General features: G+C 53.7%; 1 protein-coding gene across 2 annotated transcripts in view; it reads right to left on the bottom strand.

Annotated features, from left to right (window-relative positions):
• si:ch211-126j24.1 (phosphofurin acidic cluster sorting protein 1) overlaps positions 1-17422 on the bottom strand; it is an 862277-nt gene that overhangs the window by 380933 nt on the left and 463922 nt on the right. For both annotated transcript variants that reach the window (XM_068028323.1, XM_068028324.1), the window contains exon 15: positions 106-212. In XM_068028323.1, coding sequence (XP_067884424.1) covers positions 106-212 — 107 coding nt within the window. The remainder of the gene's footprint in view (positions 1-105; positions 213-17422) is intronic.

The following is a 17422-nucleotide window of genomic DNA, read 5'->3' as shown; positions in this document are numbered from 1 at the left end:
ACGAAACGAGATTGCAGCCCATCAACTGGCCCCTCACCGAAAACATGCTTGGGGTTTGGAGTTCCCCTCCAGCTTTAACTCTCACGACAGCAATTGGTTACTTACAATCTCTGTATCCGTGTAACAATGGTATTAAAGGCTGCGTGCATATCTGCCACTGAGCAAGTGCAGACCATTGGTTGGCTCTTCTCGTGCAGTCGTTCATACAGATACTGGAAAAAAGAAATCAATAAACCGGGATAAGTTTAACCAGCCAACACCTGTATTTATATAGTGCCTTTAATGTAATAAAATGTCCTAAGGCATTTCACAGGAGTGATATCAACCACAATTTGGCACCAAGCCACATGAGCAGATGTTAGGACTGATGACCAAAAGCTTGTTTTAAGGAGTGACTTAAAGGAGGAAAGCAAGGCACAGAAGCAAAGATGTTTAGGGAGGCTATTCCAGAGCTTAGCGCCAAGGCAGCTAAAGCCATGGGGGTCAATGGTGGAGCAAATAAAATCAGGGATATTCAAGAGGCCAGAGTTAGAGGAGTGCAGATATCACAGATGGTTGTGGGACTTTAGGAGATAAAAGAAATCTCCGAGGGTTGTGGAGCTGCAGGAGGCTAACAGAGATCTCAGAGGGTTGTGGAGCTGGAGGAGGTTACAGAGATCTCAGAGGGTTGTAGAATTAGAGCAGGTTACAGAGATCTCAGAGGGTTGTAGAATTAGAGCAGGTTACAGAGATCTCAGAGAGTTGTGGAGCTGGAGGAGGTTACAGAGATCTCCGAGGGTTGTAGAATTAGAGCAGGTGACAGAGATCTCCGAGGGTTGTGGAGCTGGAGGAGGTTACAGAGATCTCAGAGATTTGTGGAGCTGGAGGAGGTTACAGAGATCTCAGAGGGTTGTGGAGCTGGAGGAGGTTACAGAGATCTCCGAGGGTTGTGGAGCTGGAGGAGGTTACAGAGATCTCAGAGGGTTGTAGAATTAGAGCAGGTTACAGAGATCTCAGAGTGTTGTGGAGCTGGAGGAGGTTACAGATATCTCAGAGGGTTGTAGAATTAGAGCAGGTTACAGAGATCTCAGAGAGTTGTGGAGCTGGAGGAGGTTACAGAGATCTCAGAGGGTTGTAGAATTAGAGCAGGTTACAGAGATCTCAGAGAGTTGTGGAGCTGGAGGAGGTTACAGAGATCTCCGAGGGTTGTAGAATTAGAGCAGGTTACAGAGATCTCAGAGGGTTGTGGAGCTGGAGGAGGTTACAGAGATCTCAGAGGGTTGTGGAGCTGGAGGAGGTTACAGAGATCTCAGAGGGTTGTGGAGCTGGAGGAGGTTAACAGAGATCTCATGGGGTTGTGGAGCTGGAGGAGGTTACAGAGATCTCAGAGGGTTGTGGAGCTGGAGGAGGTTACAGAGATCTCAGAGGGTTGTGGAGCTGGAGGAGGTTACAGAGATCTCACAGGGTTGTGGAGTTGGAGGAGGTTACAGAGATCTCAGAGGTTTGTGGAGTTGGAGGAGGTTACAGAGATCTCAGAGGGTTGTGGAGCTGGAGGAGGTTACAGAGATCTCGGAGTGTTGTGGAGCTGGAGGAGGTTACAGAGATCTCAGAGGGTTGTGGAGCTGGAGGAGGTTACAGAGATCTCGGAGGGTGGTGGAGCTGCAGGAGGCTAACAGAGATCTCAGAGGGTTGTGGCGCTGGAGGAGGTTACAGAGATCTCAGAGGGTTGTGGAGCTGGAGGAGGTTACAGAGATCTCAGAGGGTTGTGGAGCTGGAGGAGGTTACAGAGATCTCCGAGCGTTGTAGAGCTGGAGGAGGTTACAGAGATCTCAGAGGGTTGTGGAGCTGCAGGAGGCTAACAGAGATCTAAGAGTGTTGTGGAGCTGGAGGAAGTGACAGAGATCTCACAGGGTTGTGGAGCTGGAGGAGGTTACAGAGATCTCAGAGGGATGTGGAGCTGGAGGAGGTTACAGAGATCTCAGAGGGTTGTGGAGCTGGAGGAGGTTACAGAGATCTCGGAGTGTTGTGGAGCTGGAGGAGGTTACAGAGATCTCAGAGGGTTGTGGAGCTGGAGGAGGTGACAGAGATCTCAGAGGGTTGTGGAGCTGGAGGAGGTTACAGAGATCTCGGAGTGTTGTGGAGCTGGAGGAGATTACAGGGATCTCGGAGGGTTGTGGAGCTGCAGGAGGCTAACAGAGATCTCAGAGGGTTGTGGAGCTGGAGGAGGTTACAGAGATCTCAGAGGGTTGTGGAGCTGGTGGAGGTTACAGAGATCTCCGAGGGTTGTAGAGCTGGAGGAGGTTACAGAGATCTCAGAGGGTTGTGGAGCTGGAGGAGGTTACAGAGATCTCAGAGGGTTGTGGAGCTGCAGGAGGCTAACAGAGATCTCGGAGTGTTGTGGAGCTGGAGGAGGTTACAGAGATCTCCGAGGGTTGTAGAGCTGGAGGAGGTTACAGAGATCTCAGAGGGTTGTGGAGCTGGAGGAGGTTACAGAGATCTCAGAGGGTTGTGGAGCTGCAGGAGGCTAACAGAGATCTCAGAGGGTTGTGGAGCTGGTGGAGGTTACAGAGATCTCCGAGGGTTGTAGAGCTGGAGGAGGTTACAGAGATCTCAGAGGGTTGTGGAGCTGGAGGAGGTTACAGAGATCTCAGAGGGTTGTGGAGCTGCAGGAGGCTAACAGAGATCTCGGAGTGTTGTGGAGCTGGAGGAGGTTACAGAGATCTCAGAGGGTTGTGGAGCTGGAGGAGGTTACAGAGATCTCCGAGGGTTGTAGAATTAGAGCAGGTGACCGAGATCTCCGAGGGTTGTGGAGCTGGAGGATGTTACAGAGATCTCAGAGGGTTGTGGAGCTGGAGGAGGTTACAGAGATCTCCGAGGGTTGTGGAGCTGGAGGAGGTTACAGAGATCTCAGAGGGTTGTAGAATTAGAGCAGGTTACAGAGATCTCAGAGTGTTGTGGAGCTGGAGGAGGTTACAGACATCTCAGAGGGTTGTAGAATTAGAGCAGGTTACAGAGATCTCAGAGAGTTGTGGAGCTGGAGGAGGTTACAGAGATCTCCGAGGGTTGTGGAGCTGGAGGAGGTTACAGAGATCTCAGAGGGTTGTGGAGCTGGAGGAGGTTACAGAGATCTCAGAGGGTTGTGGAGCTGGAGGAGGTTACAGAGATCTCAGAGGGTTGTAGAATTAGAGCAGGTTACAGAGCTCTCAGAGGGTTGTGGAGCTGGAGGAGGTTACAGAGATCTCAGAGGGTTGTGGGGCTGGAGGAGGTTACAGAGATCTCAGAGGGTTGTGGAGCTGGAGGAGGTTACAGAGATCTCAGAGGGTTGTGTAGCTGGAGGAGGTTACAGAGATCTCAGAGGGTTGTGGAGCTGGAGGATGTGACAGAGATCTCGGAGGGTTGTGGGGCTGGAGGATGTTACAGAGCTCACGGAGGGTTGTGGTGCTGGAGGAGGTTACAGAGATCTCGGAGGGTTGTGGGGCTGGAGGAGGTTACAGAGCTCTCGGAGGGTTGTGGGGCTGGAGGAGGTTACAGAGATCTCGGAGGGTTGTGGAGCTGGAGGAGGTTACAGAGATCTCGGAGGGTTGTGGAGCTGGAGGAGGTTACAGAGATCTTGGAGGGTTGTGCGGCTGGAGGAGGTTACAGAGATCTCGGAGGGTTGTGGAGCTGGAGGAAGTTACAGAGATCTCGGAGGGTTGTGGAGCTGGAGGAGGTTACAGAGATCTCAGAGGGTTGTGGAGCTGCAGGAGGCTAACAGAGATCTCGGAGTGTTGTGGAGCTGGAGGAGGTTACAGAGATCTCAGAGGGTTGTAGAGCTGGAGGAGGTTGCAGAGATCTCAGAATGGTTGTGGAGCTGGAGGAGGTTACAGAGATCTCCGAGGGTTGTAGAGCTGGAGGAGGTTACAGAGATCTCAGAGGGTTGTAGAATTAGAGCAGGTTACAGAGATCTCAGAGAGTTGTGGAGCTGGAGGAGGTTACAGAGATCTCAGAGGGTTGTAGAATTAGAGCAGGTTACAGAGATCTCAGAGAGTTGTGGAGCTGGAGGAGGTTACAGAGATCTCCGAGGGTTGTGGAGCTGGAGGAGGTTACAGAGATCTCAGAGGGTTGTGGAGCTGGAGGAGGTTACAGAGATCTCAGAGGGTTGTAGAATTAGAGCAGGTTACAGAGCTCTCAGAGGGTTGTGGAGCTGGAGGAGGTTACAGAGATCTCAGAGGGTTGTGGGGCTGGAGGAGGTTACAGAGATCTCAGAGGGCTGTGGAGCTGCAGGAGGCTAACAGAGATCTCGGAGTGTTGTGGAGCTGCAGGAGGTTGCAGAGATCTCAGAGGGTTGTAGAGCTGGAGGAGGTTGCAGAGATCTCAGAGGGTTGTGGAGCTGGAGGAGGTTACAGAGATCTCCGAGGGTTGTGGAGCTGGAGGAGGTTACAGAGATCTCAGAGGGTTGTAGAATTAGAGCAGGTTACAGAGATCTCAGAGAGTTGTGGAGCTGGAGGAGGTTACAGAGATCTCAGAGGGTTGTAGAATTAGAGCAGGTTACAGAGATCTCAGAGAGTTGTGGAGCTGGAGGAGGTTACAGAGATCTCCGAGGGTTGTGGAGCTGGAGGAGGTTACAGAGATCTCAGAGGGTTGTGGAGCTGGAGGAGGTTACAGAGATCTCAGAGGGTTGTGGAGCTGGAGGAGGTTACAGAGATCTCAGAGGGTTGTAGAATTAGAGCAGGTTACAGAGCTCTCAGAGGGTTGTGGAGCTGGAGGAGGTTACAGAGATCTCAGAGGGTTGTGGGGCTGGAGGAGGTTACAGAGATCTCAGAGGGTTGTGGAGCTGGAGGAGGTTACAGAGATCTCAGAGGGTTGTGGAGCTGGAGGAGGTTACAGAGATCTCAGAGGGTTGTGGAGCTGGAGGATGTGACAGAGATCTCGGAGGGTTGTGGGGCTGGAGGATGTTACAGAGCTCACGGAGGGTTGTGGTGCTGGAGGAGGTTACAGAGATCTCGGAGGGTTGTGGGGCTGGAGGAGGTTACAGAGCTCTCGGAGGGTTGTGGGGCTGGAGGAGGTTACAGAGATCTCGGAGGGTTGTGGAGCTGGAGGAGGTTACAGAGATCTCGGAGGGTTGTGGAGCTGGAGGAGGTTACAGAGATCTCAGAGGGTTGTGGAGCTGGAGGATGTGACAGAGATCTCGGAGGGTTGTGGGGCTGGAGGATGTTACAGAGCTCACGGAGGGTTGTGGTGCTGGAGGAGGTTACAGAGATCTCGGAGGGTTGTGGGGCTGGAGGAGGTTACAGAGCTCTCGGAGGGTTGTGGGGCTGGAGGAGGTTACAGAGATCTCGGAGGGTTGTGGAGCTGGAGGAGGTTACAGAGATCTCGGAGGGTTGTGGAGCTGGAGGAGGTTACAGAGATCTTGGAGGGTTGTGCGGCTGGAGGAGGTTACAGAGATCTCGGAGGGTTGTGGAGCTGGAGGAAGTTACAGAGATCTCGGAGGGTTGTGGAGCTGGAGGAGGTTACAGAGATCTCAGAGGGTTGTAGAATTAGAGCAGGTTACAGAGATCTCAGAGAGTTGTGGAGCTGGAGGAGGTTACAGAGATCTCCGAGGGTTGTAGAATTAGAGCAGGTGACAGAGATCTCCGAGGGTTGTGGAGCTGGAGGAGGTTACAGAGATCTCAGAGATTTGTGGAGCTGGAGGAGGTTACAGAGATCTCCGAGGGTTGTGGAGCTGGAGGAGGTTACAGAGATCTCAGAGGGTTGTAGAATTAGAGCAGGTTACAGAGATCTCAGAGTGTTGTGGAGCTGGAGGAGGTTACAGATATCTCAGAGGGTTGTAGAATTAGAGCAGGTTACAGAGATCTCAGAGAGTTGTGGAGCTGGAGGAGGTTACAGAGATCTCAGAGGGTTGTAGAATTAGAGCAGGTTACAGAGATCTCAGAGAGTTGTGGAGCTGGAGGAGGTTACAGAGATCTCCGAGGGTTGTAGAATTAGAGCAGGTTACAGAGATCTCAGAGGGTTGTGGAGCTGGAGGAGGTTACAGAGATCTCAGAGGGTTGTGGAGCTGGAGGAGGTTACAGAGATCTCAGAGGGTTGTGGAGCTGGAGGAGGTTAACAGAGATCTCATGGGGTTGTGGAGCTGGAGGAGGTTACAGAGATCTCAGAGGGTTGTGGAGCTGGAGGAGGTTACAGAGATCTCAGAGGGTTGTGGAGCTGGAGGAGGTTACAGAGATCTCACAGGGTTGTGGAGTTGGAGGAGGTTACAGAGATCTCAGAGGTTTGTGGAGTTGGAGGAGGTTACAGAGATCTCAGAGGGTTGTGGAGCTGGAGGAGGTTACAGAGATCTCGGAGTGTTGTGGAGCTGGAGGAGGTTACAGAGATCTCAGAGGGTTGTGGAGCTGGAGGAGGTTACAGAGATCTCGGAGGGTGGTGGAGCTGCAGGAGGCTAACAGAGATCTCAGAGGGTTGTGGCGCTGGAGGAGGTTACAGAGATCTCAGAGGGTTGTGGAGCTGGAGGAGGTTACAGAGATCTCAGAGGGTTGTGGAGCTGGAGGAGGTTACAGAGATCTCCGAGCGTTGTAGAGCTGGAGGAGGTTACAGAGATCTCAGAGGGTTGTGGAGCTGCAGGAGGCTAACAGAGATCTAAGAGTGTTGTGGAGCTGGAGGAAGTGACAGAGATCTCACAGGGTTGTGGAGCTGGAGGAGGTTACAGAGATCTCAGAGGGATGTGGAGCTGGAGGAGGTTACAGAGATCTCAGAGGGTTGTGGAGCTGGAGGAGGTTACAGAGATCTCGGAGTGTTGTGGAGCTGGAGGAGGTTACAGAGATCTCAGAGGGTTGTGGAGCTGGAGGAGGTGACAGAGATCTCAGAGGGTTGTGGAGCTGGAGGAGGTTACAGAGATCTCGGAGTGTTGTGGAGCTGGAGGAGATTACAGAGATCTCGGAGGGTTGTGGAGCTGCAGGAGGCTAACAGAGATCTCAGAGGGTTGTGGAGCTGGAGGAGGTTACAGAGATCTCCGAGGGTTGTAAAGCTGGAGGAGGTTACAGAGATCTCAGAGGGTTGTGGAGCTGGAGGAGGTTACAGAGATCTCAGAGGGTTGTGGAGCTGGTGGAGGTTACAGAGATCTCCGAGGGTTGTAGAGCTGGAGGAGGTTACAGAGATCTCAGAGGGTTGTGGAGCTGGAGGAGGTTACAGAGATCTCAGAGGGTTGTGGAGCTGCAGGAGGCTAACAGAGATCTCGGAGTGTTGTGGAGCTGGAGGAGGTTACAGAGATCTCCGAGGGTTGTAGAGCTGGAGGAGGTTACAGAGATCTCAGAGGGTTGTGGAGCTGGAGGAGGTTACAGAGATCTCAGAGGGTTGTGGAGCTGCAGGAGGCTAACAGAGATCTCAGAGGGTTGTGGAGCTGGTGGAGGTTACAGAGATCTCCGAGGGTTGTAGAGCTGGAGGAGGTTACAGAGATCTCAGAGGGTTGTGGAGCTGGAGGAGGTTACAGAGATCTCAGAGGGTTGTGGAGCTGCAGGAGGCTAACAGAGATCTCGGAGTGTTGTGGAGCTGGAGGAGGTTACAGAGATCTCAGAGGGTTGTGGAGCTGGAGGAGGTTACAGAGATCTCCGAGGGTTGTAGAATTAGAGCAGGTGACCGAGATCTCCGAGGGTTGTGGAGCTGGAGGAGGTTACAGAGATCTCAGAGGGTTGTGGAGCTGGAGGAGGTTACAGAGATCTCCGAGGGTTGTGGAGCTGGAGGAGGTTACAGAGATCTCAGAGGGTTGTAGAATTAGAGCAGGTTACAGAGATCTCAGAGTGTTGTGGAGCTGGAGGAGGTTACAGACATCTCAGAGGGTTGTAGAATTAGAGCAGGTTACAGAGATCTCAGAGAGTTGTGGAGCTGGAGGAGGTTACAGAGATCTCCGAGGGTTGTGGAGCTGGAGGAGGTTACAGAGATCTCAGAGGGTTGTGGAGCTGGAGGAGGTTACAGAGATCTCAGAGGGTTGTGGAGCTGGAGGAGGTTACAGAGATCTCAGAGGGTTGTAGAATTAGAGCAGGTTACAGAGCTCTCAGAGGGTTGTGGAGCTGGAGGAGGTTACAGAGATCTCAGAGGGTTGTGGGGCTGGAGGAGGTTACAGAGATCTCAGAGGGTTGTGGAGCTGGAGGAGGTTACAGAGATCTCAGAGGGTTGTGTAGCTGGAGGAGGTTACAGAGATCTCAGAGGGTTGTGGAGCTGGAGGATGTGACAGAGATCTCGGAGGGTTGTGGGGCTGGAGGATGTTACAGAGCTCACGGAGGGTTGTGGTGCTGGAGGAGGTTACAGAGATCTCGGAGGGTTGTGGGGCTGGAGGAGGTTACAGAGCTCTCGGAGGGTTGTGGGGCTGGAGGAGGTTACAGAGATCTCGGAGGGTTGTGGAGCTGGAGGAGGTTACAGAGATCTCGGAGGGTTGTGGAGCTGGAGGAGGTTACAGAGATCTTGGAGGGTTGTGCGGCTGGAGGAGGTTACAGAGATCTCGGAGGGTTGTGGAGCTGGAGGAAGTTACAGAGATCTCGGAGGGTTGTGGAGCTGGAGGAGGTTACAGAGATCTCAGAGGGTTGTGGAGCTGCAGGAGGCTAACAGAGATCTCGGAGTGTTGTGGAGCTGGAGGAGGTTACAGAGATCTCAGAGGGTTGTAGAGCTGGAGGAGGTTGCAGAGATCTCAGAATGGTTGTGGAGCTGGAGGAGGTTACAGAGATCTCCGAGGGTTGTAGAGCTGGAGGAGGTTACAGAGATCTCAGAGGGTTGTAGAATTAGAGCAGGTTACAGAGATCTCAGAGAGTTGTGGAGCTGGAGGAGGTTACAGAGATCTCAGAGGGTTGTAGAATTAGAGCAGGTTACAGAGATCTCAGAGAGTTGTGGAGCTGGAGGAGGTTACAGAGATCTCCGAGGGTTGTGGAGCTGGAGGAGGTTACAGAGATCTCAGAGGGTTGTGGAGCTGGAGGAGGTTACAGAGATCTCAGAGGGTTGTAGAATTAGAGCAGGTTACAGAGCTCTCAGAGGGTTGTGGAGCTGGAGGAGGTTACAGAGATCTCAGAGGGTTGTGGGGCTGGAGGAGGTTACAGAGATCTCAGAGGGCTGTGGAGCTGCAGGAGGCTAACAGAGATCTCGGAGTGTTGTGGAGCTGCAGGAGGTTGCAGAGATCTCAGAGGGTTGTAGAGCTGGAGGAGGTTGCAGAGATCTCAGAGGGTTGTGGAGCTGGAGGAGGTTACAGAGATCTCCGAGGGTTGTGGAGCTGGAGGAGGTTACAGAGATCTCAGAGGGTTGTAGAATTAGAGCAGGTTACAGAGATCTCAGAGAGTTGTGGAGCTGGAGGAGGTTACAGAGATCTCAGAGGGTTGTAGAATTAGAGCAGGTTACAGAGATCTCAGAGAGTTGTGGAGCTGGAGGAGGTTACAGAGATCTCCGAGGGTTGTGGAGCTGGAGGAGGTTACAGAGATCTCAGAGGGTTGTGGAGCTGGAGGAGGTTACAGAGATCTCAGAGGGTTGTGGAGCTGGAGGAGGTTACAGAGATCTCAGAGGGTTGTAGAATTAGAGCAGGTTACAGAGCTCTCAGAGGGTTGTGGAGCTGGAGGAGGTTACAGAGATCTCAGAGGGTTGTGGGGCTGGAGGAGGTTACAGAGATCTCAGAGGGTTGTGGAGCTGGAGGAGGTTACAGAGATCTCAGAGGGTTGTGGAGCTGGAGGAGGTTACAGAGATCTCAGAGGGTTGTGGAGCTGGAGGATGTGACAGAGATCTCGGAGGGTTGTGGGGCTGGAGGATGTTACAGAGCTCACGGAGGGTTGTGGTGCTGGAGGAGGTTACAGAGATCTCGGAGGGTTGTGGGGCTGGAGGAGGTTACAGAGCTCTCGGAGGGTTGTGGGGCTGGAGGAGGTTACAGAGATCTCGGAGGGTTGTGGAGCTGGAGGAGGTTACAGAGATCTCGGAGGGTTGTGGAGCTGGAGGAGGTTACAGAGATCTCAGAGGGTTGTGGAGCTGGAGGATGTGACAGAGATCTCGGAGGGTTGTGGGGCTGGAGGATGTTACAGAGCTCACGGAGGGTTGTGGTGCTGGAGGAGGTTACAGAGATCTCGGAGGGTTGTGGGGCTGGAGGAGGTTACAGAGCTCTCGGAGGGTTGTGGGGCTGGAGGAGGTTACAGAGATCTCGGAGGGTTGTGGAGCTGGAGGAGGTTACAGAGATCTCGGAGGGTTGTGGAGCTGGAGGAGGTTACAGAGATCTTGGAGGGTTGTGCGGCTGGAGGAGGTTACAGAGATCTCGGAGGGTTGTGGAGCTGGAGGAAGTTACAGAGATCTCGGAGGGTTGTGGAGCTGGAGGAGGTTACAGAGATCTCAGAGGGTTGTGGAGCTGCAGGAGGCTAACAGAGATCTCGGAGTGTTGTGGAGCTGGAGGAGGTTACAGAGATCTCAGAGGGTTGTAGAGCTGGAGGAGGTTGCAGAGATCTCAGAATGGTTGTGGAGCTGGAGGAGGTTACAGAGATCTCCGAGGGTTGTAGAGCTGGAGGAGGTTACAGAGATCTCAGAGGGTTGTAGAATTAGAGCAGGTTACAGAGATCTCAGAGAGTTGTGGAGCTGGAGGAGGTTACAGAGATCTCAGAGGGTTGTAGAATTAGAGCAGGTTACAGAGATCTCAGAGAGTTGTGGAGCTGGAGGAGGTTACAGAGATTTCAGAGGGTTGTGGAGCTGGAGGAGGTTACAGAGATCTCAGAGGGTTGTGGGGCTGGAGGAGGTTACAGAGATCTCAGAGGGTTGTGGAGCTGGAGGATGTGACAGAGATCTCGGAGGGTTGTGGAGCTGGAGGAGGTTACAGAGATCTCGGAGGGTTGTGGAGCTGGAGGAGGTTACAGAGATCTCGGAGGGTTGTGGAGCTGGAGGAGGTTACAGAGATCTCGGAGGGCTGTGCGGCTGGAGGAGGTTACAGAGATCTCGGAGGGTTGTGGAGCTGGAGGAGGTTACAGAGATCTCGGAGGGTTGTGCAGCTGATGGAGGTTACAGAGATCTCGGAGGGCTGTGCGGCTGGAGGAGGTTACAGAGAACTCGGAGGGTTGTGGAGCTGGAGGAGGTTACAGAGATCTCGGAGGGTTGTGGAGCTGGAGGAGGTTACAGAGATCCCGGAGGGTTGTGGAGCTGCAGGAGGCTAACAGAGATCTCAGAGGGTTGTGGAGCTGGAGGAGGTTACAGAGATCTCAGAGGGTTGTGGAGCTGGAGGAGGTGACAGAGATCTCGGAGGGTTGTGGAGCTGCAGGAGGCTAACAGAGATCTCCGAGGGTTGTAGAGCTGGAGGAGGTTACAGAGATCACCGAGGGTTGTAGAGCTGGAGGAGGTTACAGAGATCTCAGAGGGTTGTAGAGCTGGAGGAGGTTGCAGAGATCTCAGAGGGTTGTGGAGCTGGAGGAGGTTACAGAGATCTCCGAGGGTTGTGGAGCTGGAGGAGGTTACAGAGATCTCAGAGGGTTGTAGAATTAGAGCAGGTTACAGAGATCTCAGAGAGTTGTGGAGCTGGAGGAGGTTACAGAGATCTCAGAGGGTTGTAGAATTAGAGCAGGTTACAGAGATCTCAGAGAGTTGTGGAGCTGGAGGAGGTTACAGAGATCTCCGAGGGTTGTGGAGCTGGAGGAGGTTACAGAGATCTCAGAGGGTTGTGGAGCTGGAGGAGGTTACAGAGATCTCAGAGGGTTGTGGAGCTGGAGGAGGTTACAGAGATCTCAGAGGGTTGTAGAATTAGAGCAGGTTACAGAGCTCTCAGAGGGTTGTGGAGCTGGAGGAGGTTACAGAGATCTCAGAGGGTTATGGGGCTGGAGGAGGTTACAGAGATCTCAGAGGGTTGTGGAGCTGGAGGAGGTTACAGAGATCTCAGAGGGTTGTGGAGCTGGAGGAGGTTACAGAGATCTCAGAGGGTTGTGGAGCTGGAGGATGTGACAGAGATCTCGGAGGGTTGTGGGGCTGGAGGATGTTACAGAGCTCACGGAGGGTTGTGGTGCTGGAGGAGGTTACAGAGATCTCGGAGGGTTGTGGGGCTGGAGGAGGTTACAGAGCTCTCGGAGGGTTGTGGGGCTGGAGGAGGTTACAGAGATCTCGGAGGTTTGTGGAGCTGGAGGAGGTTACAGAGATCTCGGAGGGTTGTTGAGCTGGAGGAGGTTACAGAGATCTTGGAGGGCTGTGCGGCTGGAGGAGGTTACAGATATCTCGGAGGGTTGTGGGGCTGGAGGAGGTTACAGAGATCTCGGAGGGTTGTGGGGCTGGAGGAGGTTACAGAGAACTCGGAGGGTTGTGGAGCTGGAGGAGGTTACAGAGATCTCGGAGGGTTGTGGAGCTGGAGGAGGTTACAGAGATCCCGGAGGGTTGTGGAGCTGCAGGAGGCTAACAGAGATCTCAGAGGGTTGTGGAGCTGGAGGAGGTTACAGAGATCTCAGAGGGTTGTGGAGCTGGAGGAGGTGACAGAGATCTCGGAGGGTTGTGGAGCTGCAGGAGGCTAACAGAGATCTCCGAGGGTTGTAGAGCTGGAGGAGGTTACAGAGATCACCGAGGGTTGTAGAGCTGGAGGAGGTTACAGAGATCTCAGAGGGCTGTGGAGCTGCAGGAGGCTAACAGAGATCTCGGAGTGTTGTGGAGCTGCAGGAGGTTGCAGAGATCTCAGAGGGTTGCAGAGCTGGAGGAGGTTGCAGAGATCTCAGAGGGTTGTGGAGCTGGAGGAGGTTACAGAGCTCTCGGAGGGTTGTGGGGCTGGAGGAGGTTACAGAGCTCTCGGAGGGTTGTGGGGCTGGAGGAGGTTACAGAGATCTCGGAGGGTTGTGGAGCTGGAGGAGGTTACAGAGATCTCGGAGGGTTGTGGAGCTGGAGGAGGTTACAGACATCTTGGAGGGTTGTGCGGCTGGAGGAGGTTACAGAGATCTCGGAGGGTTGTGGAGCTGGAGGAAGTTACAGAGATCTCGGAGGGTTGTGGAGCTGGAGGAGGTTACAGAGATCTCAGAGGGTTGTGGAGCTGCAGGAGGCTAACAGAGATCTCGGAGTGTTGTGGAGCTGGAGGAGGTTACAGAGATCTCAGAGGGTTGTAGAGCTGGAGGAGGTTGCAGAGATCTCAGAATGGTTGTGGAGCTGGAGGAGGTTACAGAGATCTCCGAGGGTTGTAGAGCTGGAGGAGGTTACAGAGATCTCAGAGGGTTGTAGAATTAGAGCAGGTTACAGAGATCTCAGAGAGTTGTGGAGCTGGAGGAGGTTACAGAGATCTCAGAGGGTTGTAGAATTAGAGCAGGTTACAGAGATCTCAGAGAGTTGTGGAGCTGGAGGAGGTTACAGAGATTTCAGAGGGTTGTGGAGCTGGAGGAGGTTACAGAGATCTCAGAGGGTTGTGGGGCTGGAGGAGGTTACAGAGATCTCAGAGGGTTGTGGAGCTGGAGGATGTGACAGAGATCTCGGAGGGTTGTGGAGCTGGAGGAGGTTACAGAGATCTCGGAGGGTTGTGGAGCTGGAGGAGGTTACAGAGATCTCGGAGGGTTGTGGAGCTGGAGGAGGTTACAGAGATCTCGGAGGGCTGTGCGGCTGGAGGAGGTTACAGAGATCTCGGAGGGTTGTGGAGCTGGAGGAGGTTACAGAGATCTCGGAGGGTTGTGCAGCTGATGGAGGTTACAGAGATCTCGGAGGGCTGTGCGGCTGGAGGAGGTTACAGAGAACTCGGAGGGTTGTGGAGCTGGAGGAGGTTACAGAGATCTCGGAGGGTTGTGGAGCTGGAGGAGGTTACAGAGATCCCGGAGGGTTGTGGAGCTGCAGGAGGCTAACAGAGATCTCAGAGGGTTGTGGAGCTGGAGGAGGTTACAGAGATCTCAGAGGGTTGTGGAGCTGGAGGAGGTGACAGAGATCTCGGAGGGTTGTGGAGCTGCAGGAGGCTAACAGAGATCTCCGAGGGTTGTAGAGCTGGAGGAGGTTACAGAGATCACCGAGGGTTGTAGAGCTGGAGGAGGTTACAGAGATCTCAGAGGGCTGTGGAGCTGCAGGAGGCTAACAGAGATCTCAGAGGGTTGTGGAGCTGGAGGAGGTTACAGAGATCTCCGAGGGTTGTGGAGCTGGAGGAGGTTACAGAGATCTCAGAGGGTTGTAGAATTAGAGCAGGTTACAGAGATCTCAGAGAGTTGTGGAGCTGGAGGAGGTTACAGAGATCTCAGAGGGTTGTAGAATTAGAGCAGGTTACAGAGATCTCAGAGAGTTGTGGAGCTGGAGGAGGTTACAGAGATCTCCGAGGGTTGTGGAGCTGGAGGAGGTTACAGAGATCTCAGAGGGTTGTGGAGCTGGAGGAGGTTACAGAGATCTCAGAGGGTTGTGGAGCTGGAGGAGGTTACAGAGATCTCAGAGGGTTGTAGAATTAGAGCAGGTTACAGAGCTCTCAGAGGGTTGTGGAGCTGGAGGAGGTTACAGAGATCTCAGAGGGTTATGGGGCTGGAGGAGGTTACAGAGATCTCAGAGGGTTGTGGAGCTGGAGGAGGTTACAGAGATCTCAGAGGGTTGTGGAGCTGGAGGAGGTTACAGAGATCTCAGAGGGTTGTGGAGCTGGAGGATGTGACAGAGATCTCGGAGGGTTGTGGGGCTGGAGGATGTTACAGAGCTCACGGAGGGTTGTGGTGCTGGAGGAGGTTACAGAGATCTCGGAGGGTTGTGGGGCTGGAGGAGGTTACAGAGCTCTCGGAGGGTTGTGGGGCTGGAGGAGGTTACAGAGATCTCGGAGGGTTGTGGAGCTGGAGGAGGTTACAGAGATCTCGGAGGGTTGTTGAGCTGGAGGAGGTTACAGAGATCTTGGAGGGCTGTGCGGCTGGAGGAGGTTACAGATATCTCGGAGGGTTGTGGGGCTGGAGGAGGTTACAGAGATCTCGGAGGGTTGTGGGGCTGGAGGAGGTTACAGAGAACTCGGAGGGTTGTGGAGCTGGAGGAGGTTACAGAGATCTCGGAGGGTTGTGGAGCTGGAGGAGGTTACAGAGATCCCGGAGGGTTGTGGAGCTGCAGGAGGCTAACAGAGATCTCAGAGGGTTGTGGAGCTGGAGGAGGTTACAGAGATCTCAGAGGGTTGTGGAGCTGGAGGAGGTGACAGAGATCTCGGAGGGTTGTGGAGCTGCAGGAGGCTAACAGAGATCTCCGAGGGTTGTAGAGCTGGAGGAGGTTACAGAGATCACCGAGGGTTGTAGAGCTGGAGGAGGTTACAGAGATCTCAGAGGGCTGTGGAGCTGCAGGAGGCTAACAGAGATCTCGGAGTGTTGTGGAGCTGCAGGAGGTTGCAGAGATCTCAGAGGGTTGCAGAGCTGGAGGAGGTTGCAGAGATCTCAGAGGGTTGTGGAGCTGGAGGAGGTTACAGAGATCTCCGAGGGTTGTGGAGCTGGAGGAGGTTACAGAGATCTCAGAGGGTTGTAGAATTAGAGCAGGTTACAGAGATCTCAGAGAGTTGTGGAGCTGGAGGAGGTTACAGAGATCTCAGAGGGTTGTAGAATTAGAGCAGGTTACAGAGATCTCAGAGAGTTGTGGAGCTGGAGGAGGTTACAGAGATCTCCGAGGGTTGTGGAGCTGGAGGAGGTTACAGAGATCTCAGAGGGTTGTGGAGCTGGAGGAGGTTACAGAGATCTCAGAGGGTTGTGGAGCTGGAGGAGGTTACAGAGATCTCAGAGGGCTGTAGAATTAGAGCAGGTTACAGAGCTCGCAGAGGGTTGTGGAGCTGGAGGAGGTTACAGAGATCTCAGAGGGTTGTGGGGCTGGAGGAGGTTACAGAGATCTCAGAGGGTTGTGGAGCTGGAGGAGGTTACAGAGATCTCAGAGGGTTGTGGAGCTGGAGGAGGTTACAGAGATCTCAGAGGGTTGTGGAGCTGGAGGATGTGACAGAGATCTCGGAGGGTTGTGGGGCTGGAGGATGTTACAGAGCTCACGGAGGGTTGTGGTGCTGGAGGAGGTTACAGAGATCTCGGAGGGTTGTGGGGCTGGAGGAGGTTACAGAGCTCTCGGAGGGTTGTGGGGCTGGAGGAGGTTACAGAGATCTCGGAGGGTTGTGGAGCTGGAGGAGGTTACAGAGATCTCGGAGGGTTGTGGAGCTGGAGGAGGTTACAGAGATCTTGGAGGGCTGTGCGGCTGGAGGAGGTTACAGAGATCTCGGAGGGTTGTGGGGCTGGAGGAGGTTACAGAGAACTCGGAGGGTTGTGGAGCTGGAGGAGGTTACAGAGATCTCGGAGGGTTGTGGAGCTGGAGGAGGTTACAGAGATCTCAGAGGGTTGTGGAGCTGCAGGAGGCTAACAGAGATCTCGGAGTGTTGTGGAGCTGGAGGAGGTTACAGAGATCTCAGAGGGTTGTAGAGCTGGAGGAGGTTGCAGAGATCTCAGAGGGTTGTGGAGCTGGAGGAGGTTACAGAGATCTCAGAGGGTTGTGGAGCTGCAGGAGGCTAACAGAGATCTCGGAGTGTTGTGGAGCTGGAGGAGGTTACAGAGATCTCAGAGGGTTGTAGAGCTGGAGGAGGTTGCAGAGATCTCAGAGGGTTGTGGAGCTGGAGGAGTTTACAGAGATCTCCGAGGTTTGTGGAGCTGGAGGAGGTTACAGAGATCTCAGAGGGTTGTAGAATTAGAGCAGGTTACAGAGATCTCAGAGTGTTGTGGAGCTGGAGGAGGTTACAGAAATCTCAGAGGGTTGTAGAATTAGAGCAGGTTACAGAGATCTCAGAGAGTTGTGGAGCTGGAGGAGGTTACAGAGATCTCGGAGGATTGTAGAATTAGAGCAGGTTACAGAGCTCTCAGAGGGTTGTGGAGCTGGAGGAGGTTACAGAGATCTCAGAGGGTTGTGGGGCTGGAGGAGGTTACAGAGATCTCAGAGGGTTGTGGAGCTGGAGGAGGTTACAGAGATCTCAGAGGGTTGTGGAGCTGGAGGAGGTTACAGAGATCTCAGAGGGTTGTGGGGCTGGAGGAGGTTACAGAGATCTCAGAGGGTTGTGGAGCTGGAGGAGGTTACAGAGATCTCAGAGGGTTGTGGGGCTGGAGGAGGTTACAGAGATCTCAGAGGGTTGTAGAATTAGAGCAGGTTACAGAGATCTCAGAGGGTTGTGGAGCTGGAGGAGGTTACAGAGATCTCAGAGGGTTGGGGGGCTGGAGGAGGTTACAGAGATCTCAGATGGTTGTGGAGCTGGAGGAGGTTACAGAGATCTCAGAGGGTTGTGGAGCTGGAGGAGGTTACACAGATCTCACAGGGTTGTGGGGCTGGAGGAGGTTACAGAGATCTCAGAGGGTTGTGGGGCTGGAGGAGGTTACAGAGATCTCAGAGGGTTGTGGAGCTGGAGGAGGTTACAGAGATCTCAGAGGGTTGTATAGCTGGAGGAGGTTACAGAGATCTCAGAGGGTTGTGGGGCTGGAGGAGGTTACAGAGATCTCAGAGGGTTGTGGAGCTGGAGGAAGTTACAGAGATCTCAGAGGGTTGTGGAGCTGGAGGAGGTTACAGAGATCTC

Source organism: Heterodontus francisci, chromosome 3 (genome assembly GCF_036365525.1).
Source record: "Heterodontus francisci isolate sHetFra1 chromosome 3, sHetFra1.hap1, whole genome shotgun sequence".
NCBI classification, from domain to species: domain Eukaryota; kingdom Metazoa; phylum Chordata; class Chondrichthyes; order Heterodontiformes; family Heterodontidae; genus Heterodontus; species Heterodontus francisci.
This window is presented reverse-complemented; position numbering and strand designations above follow the sequence as displayed.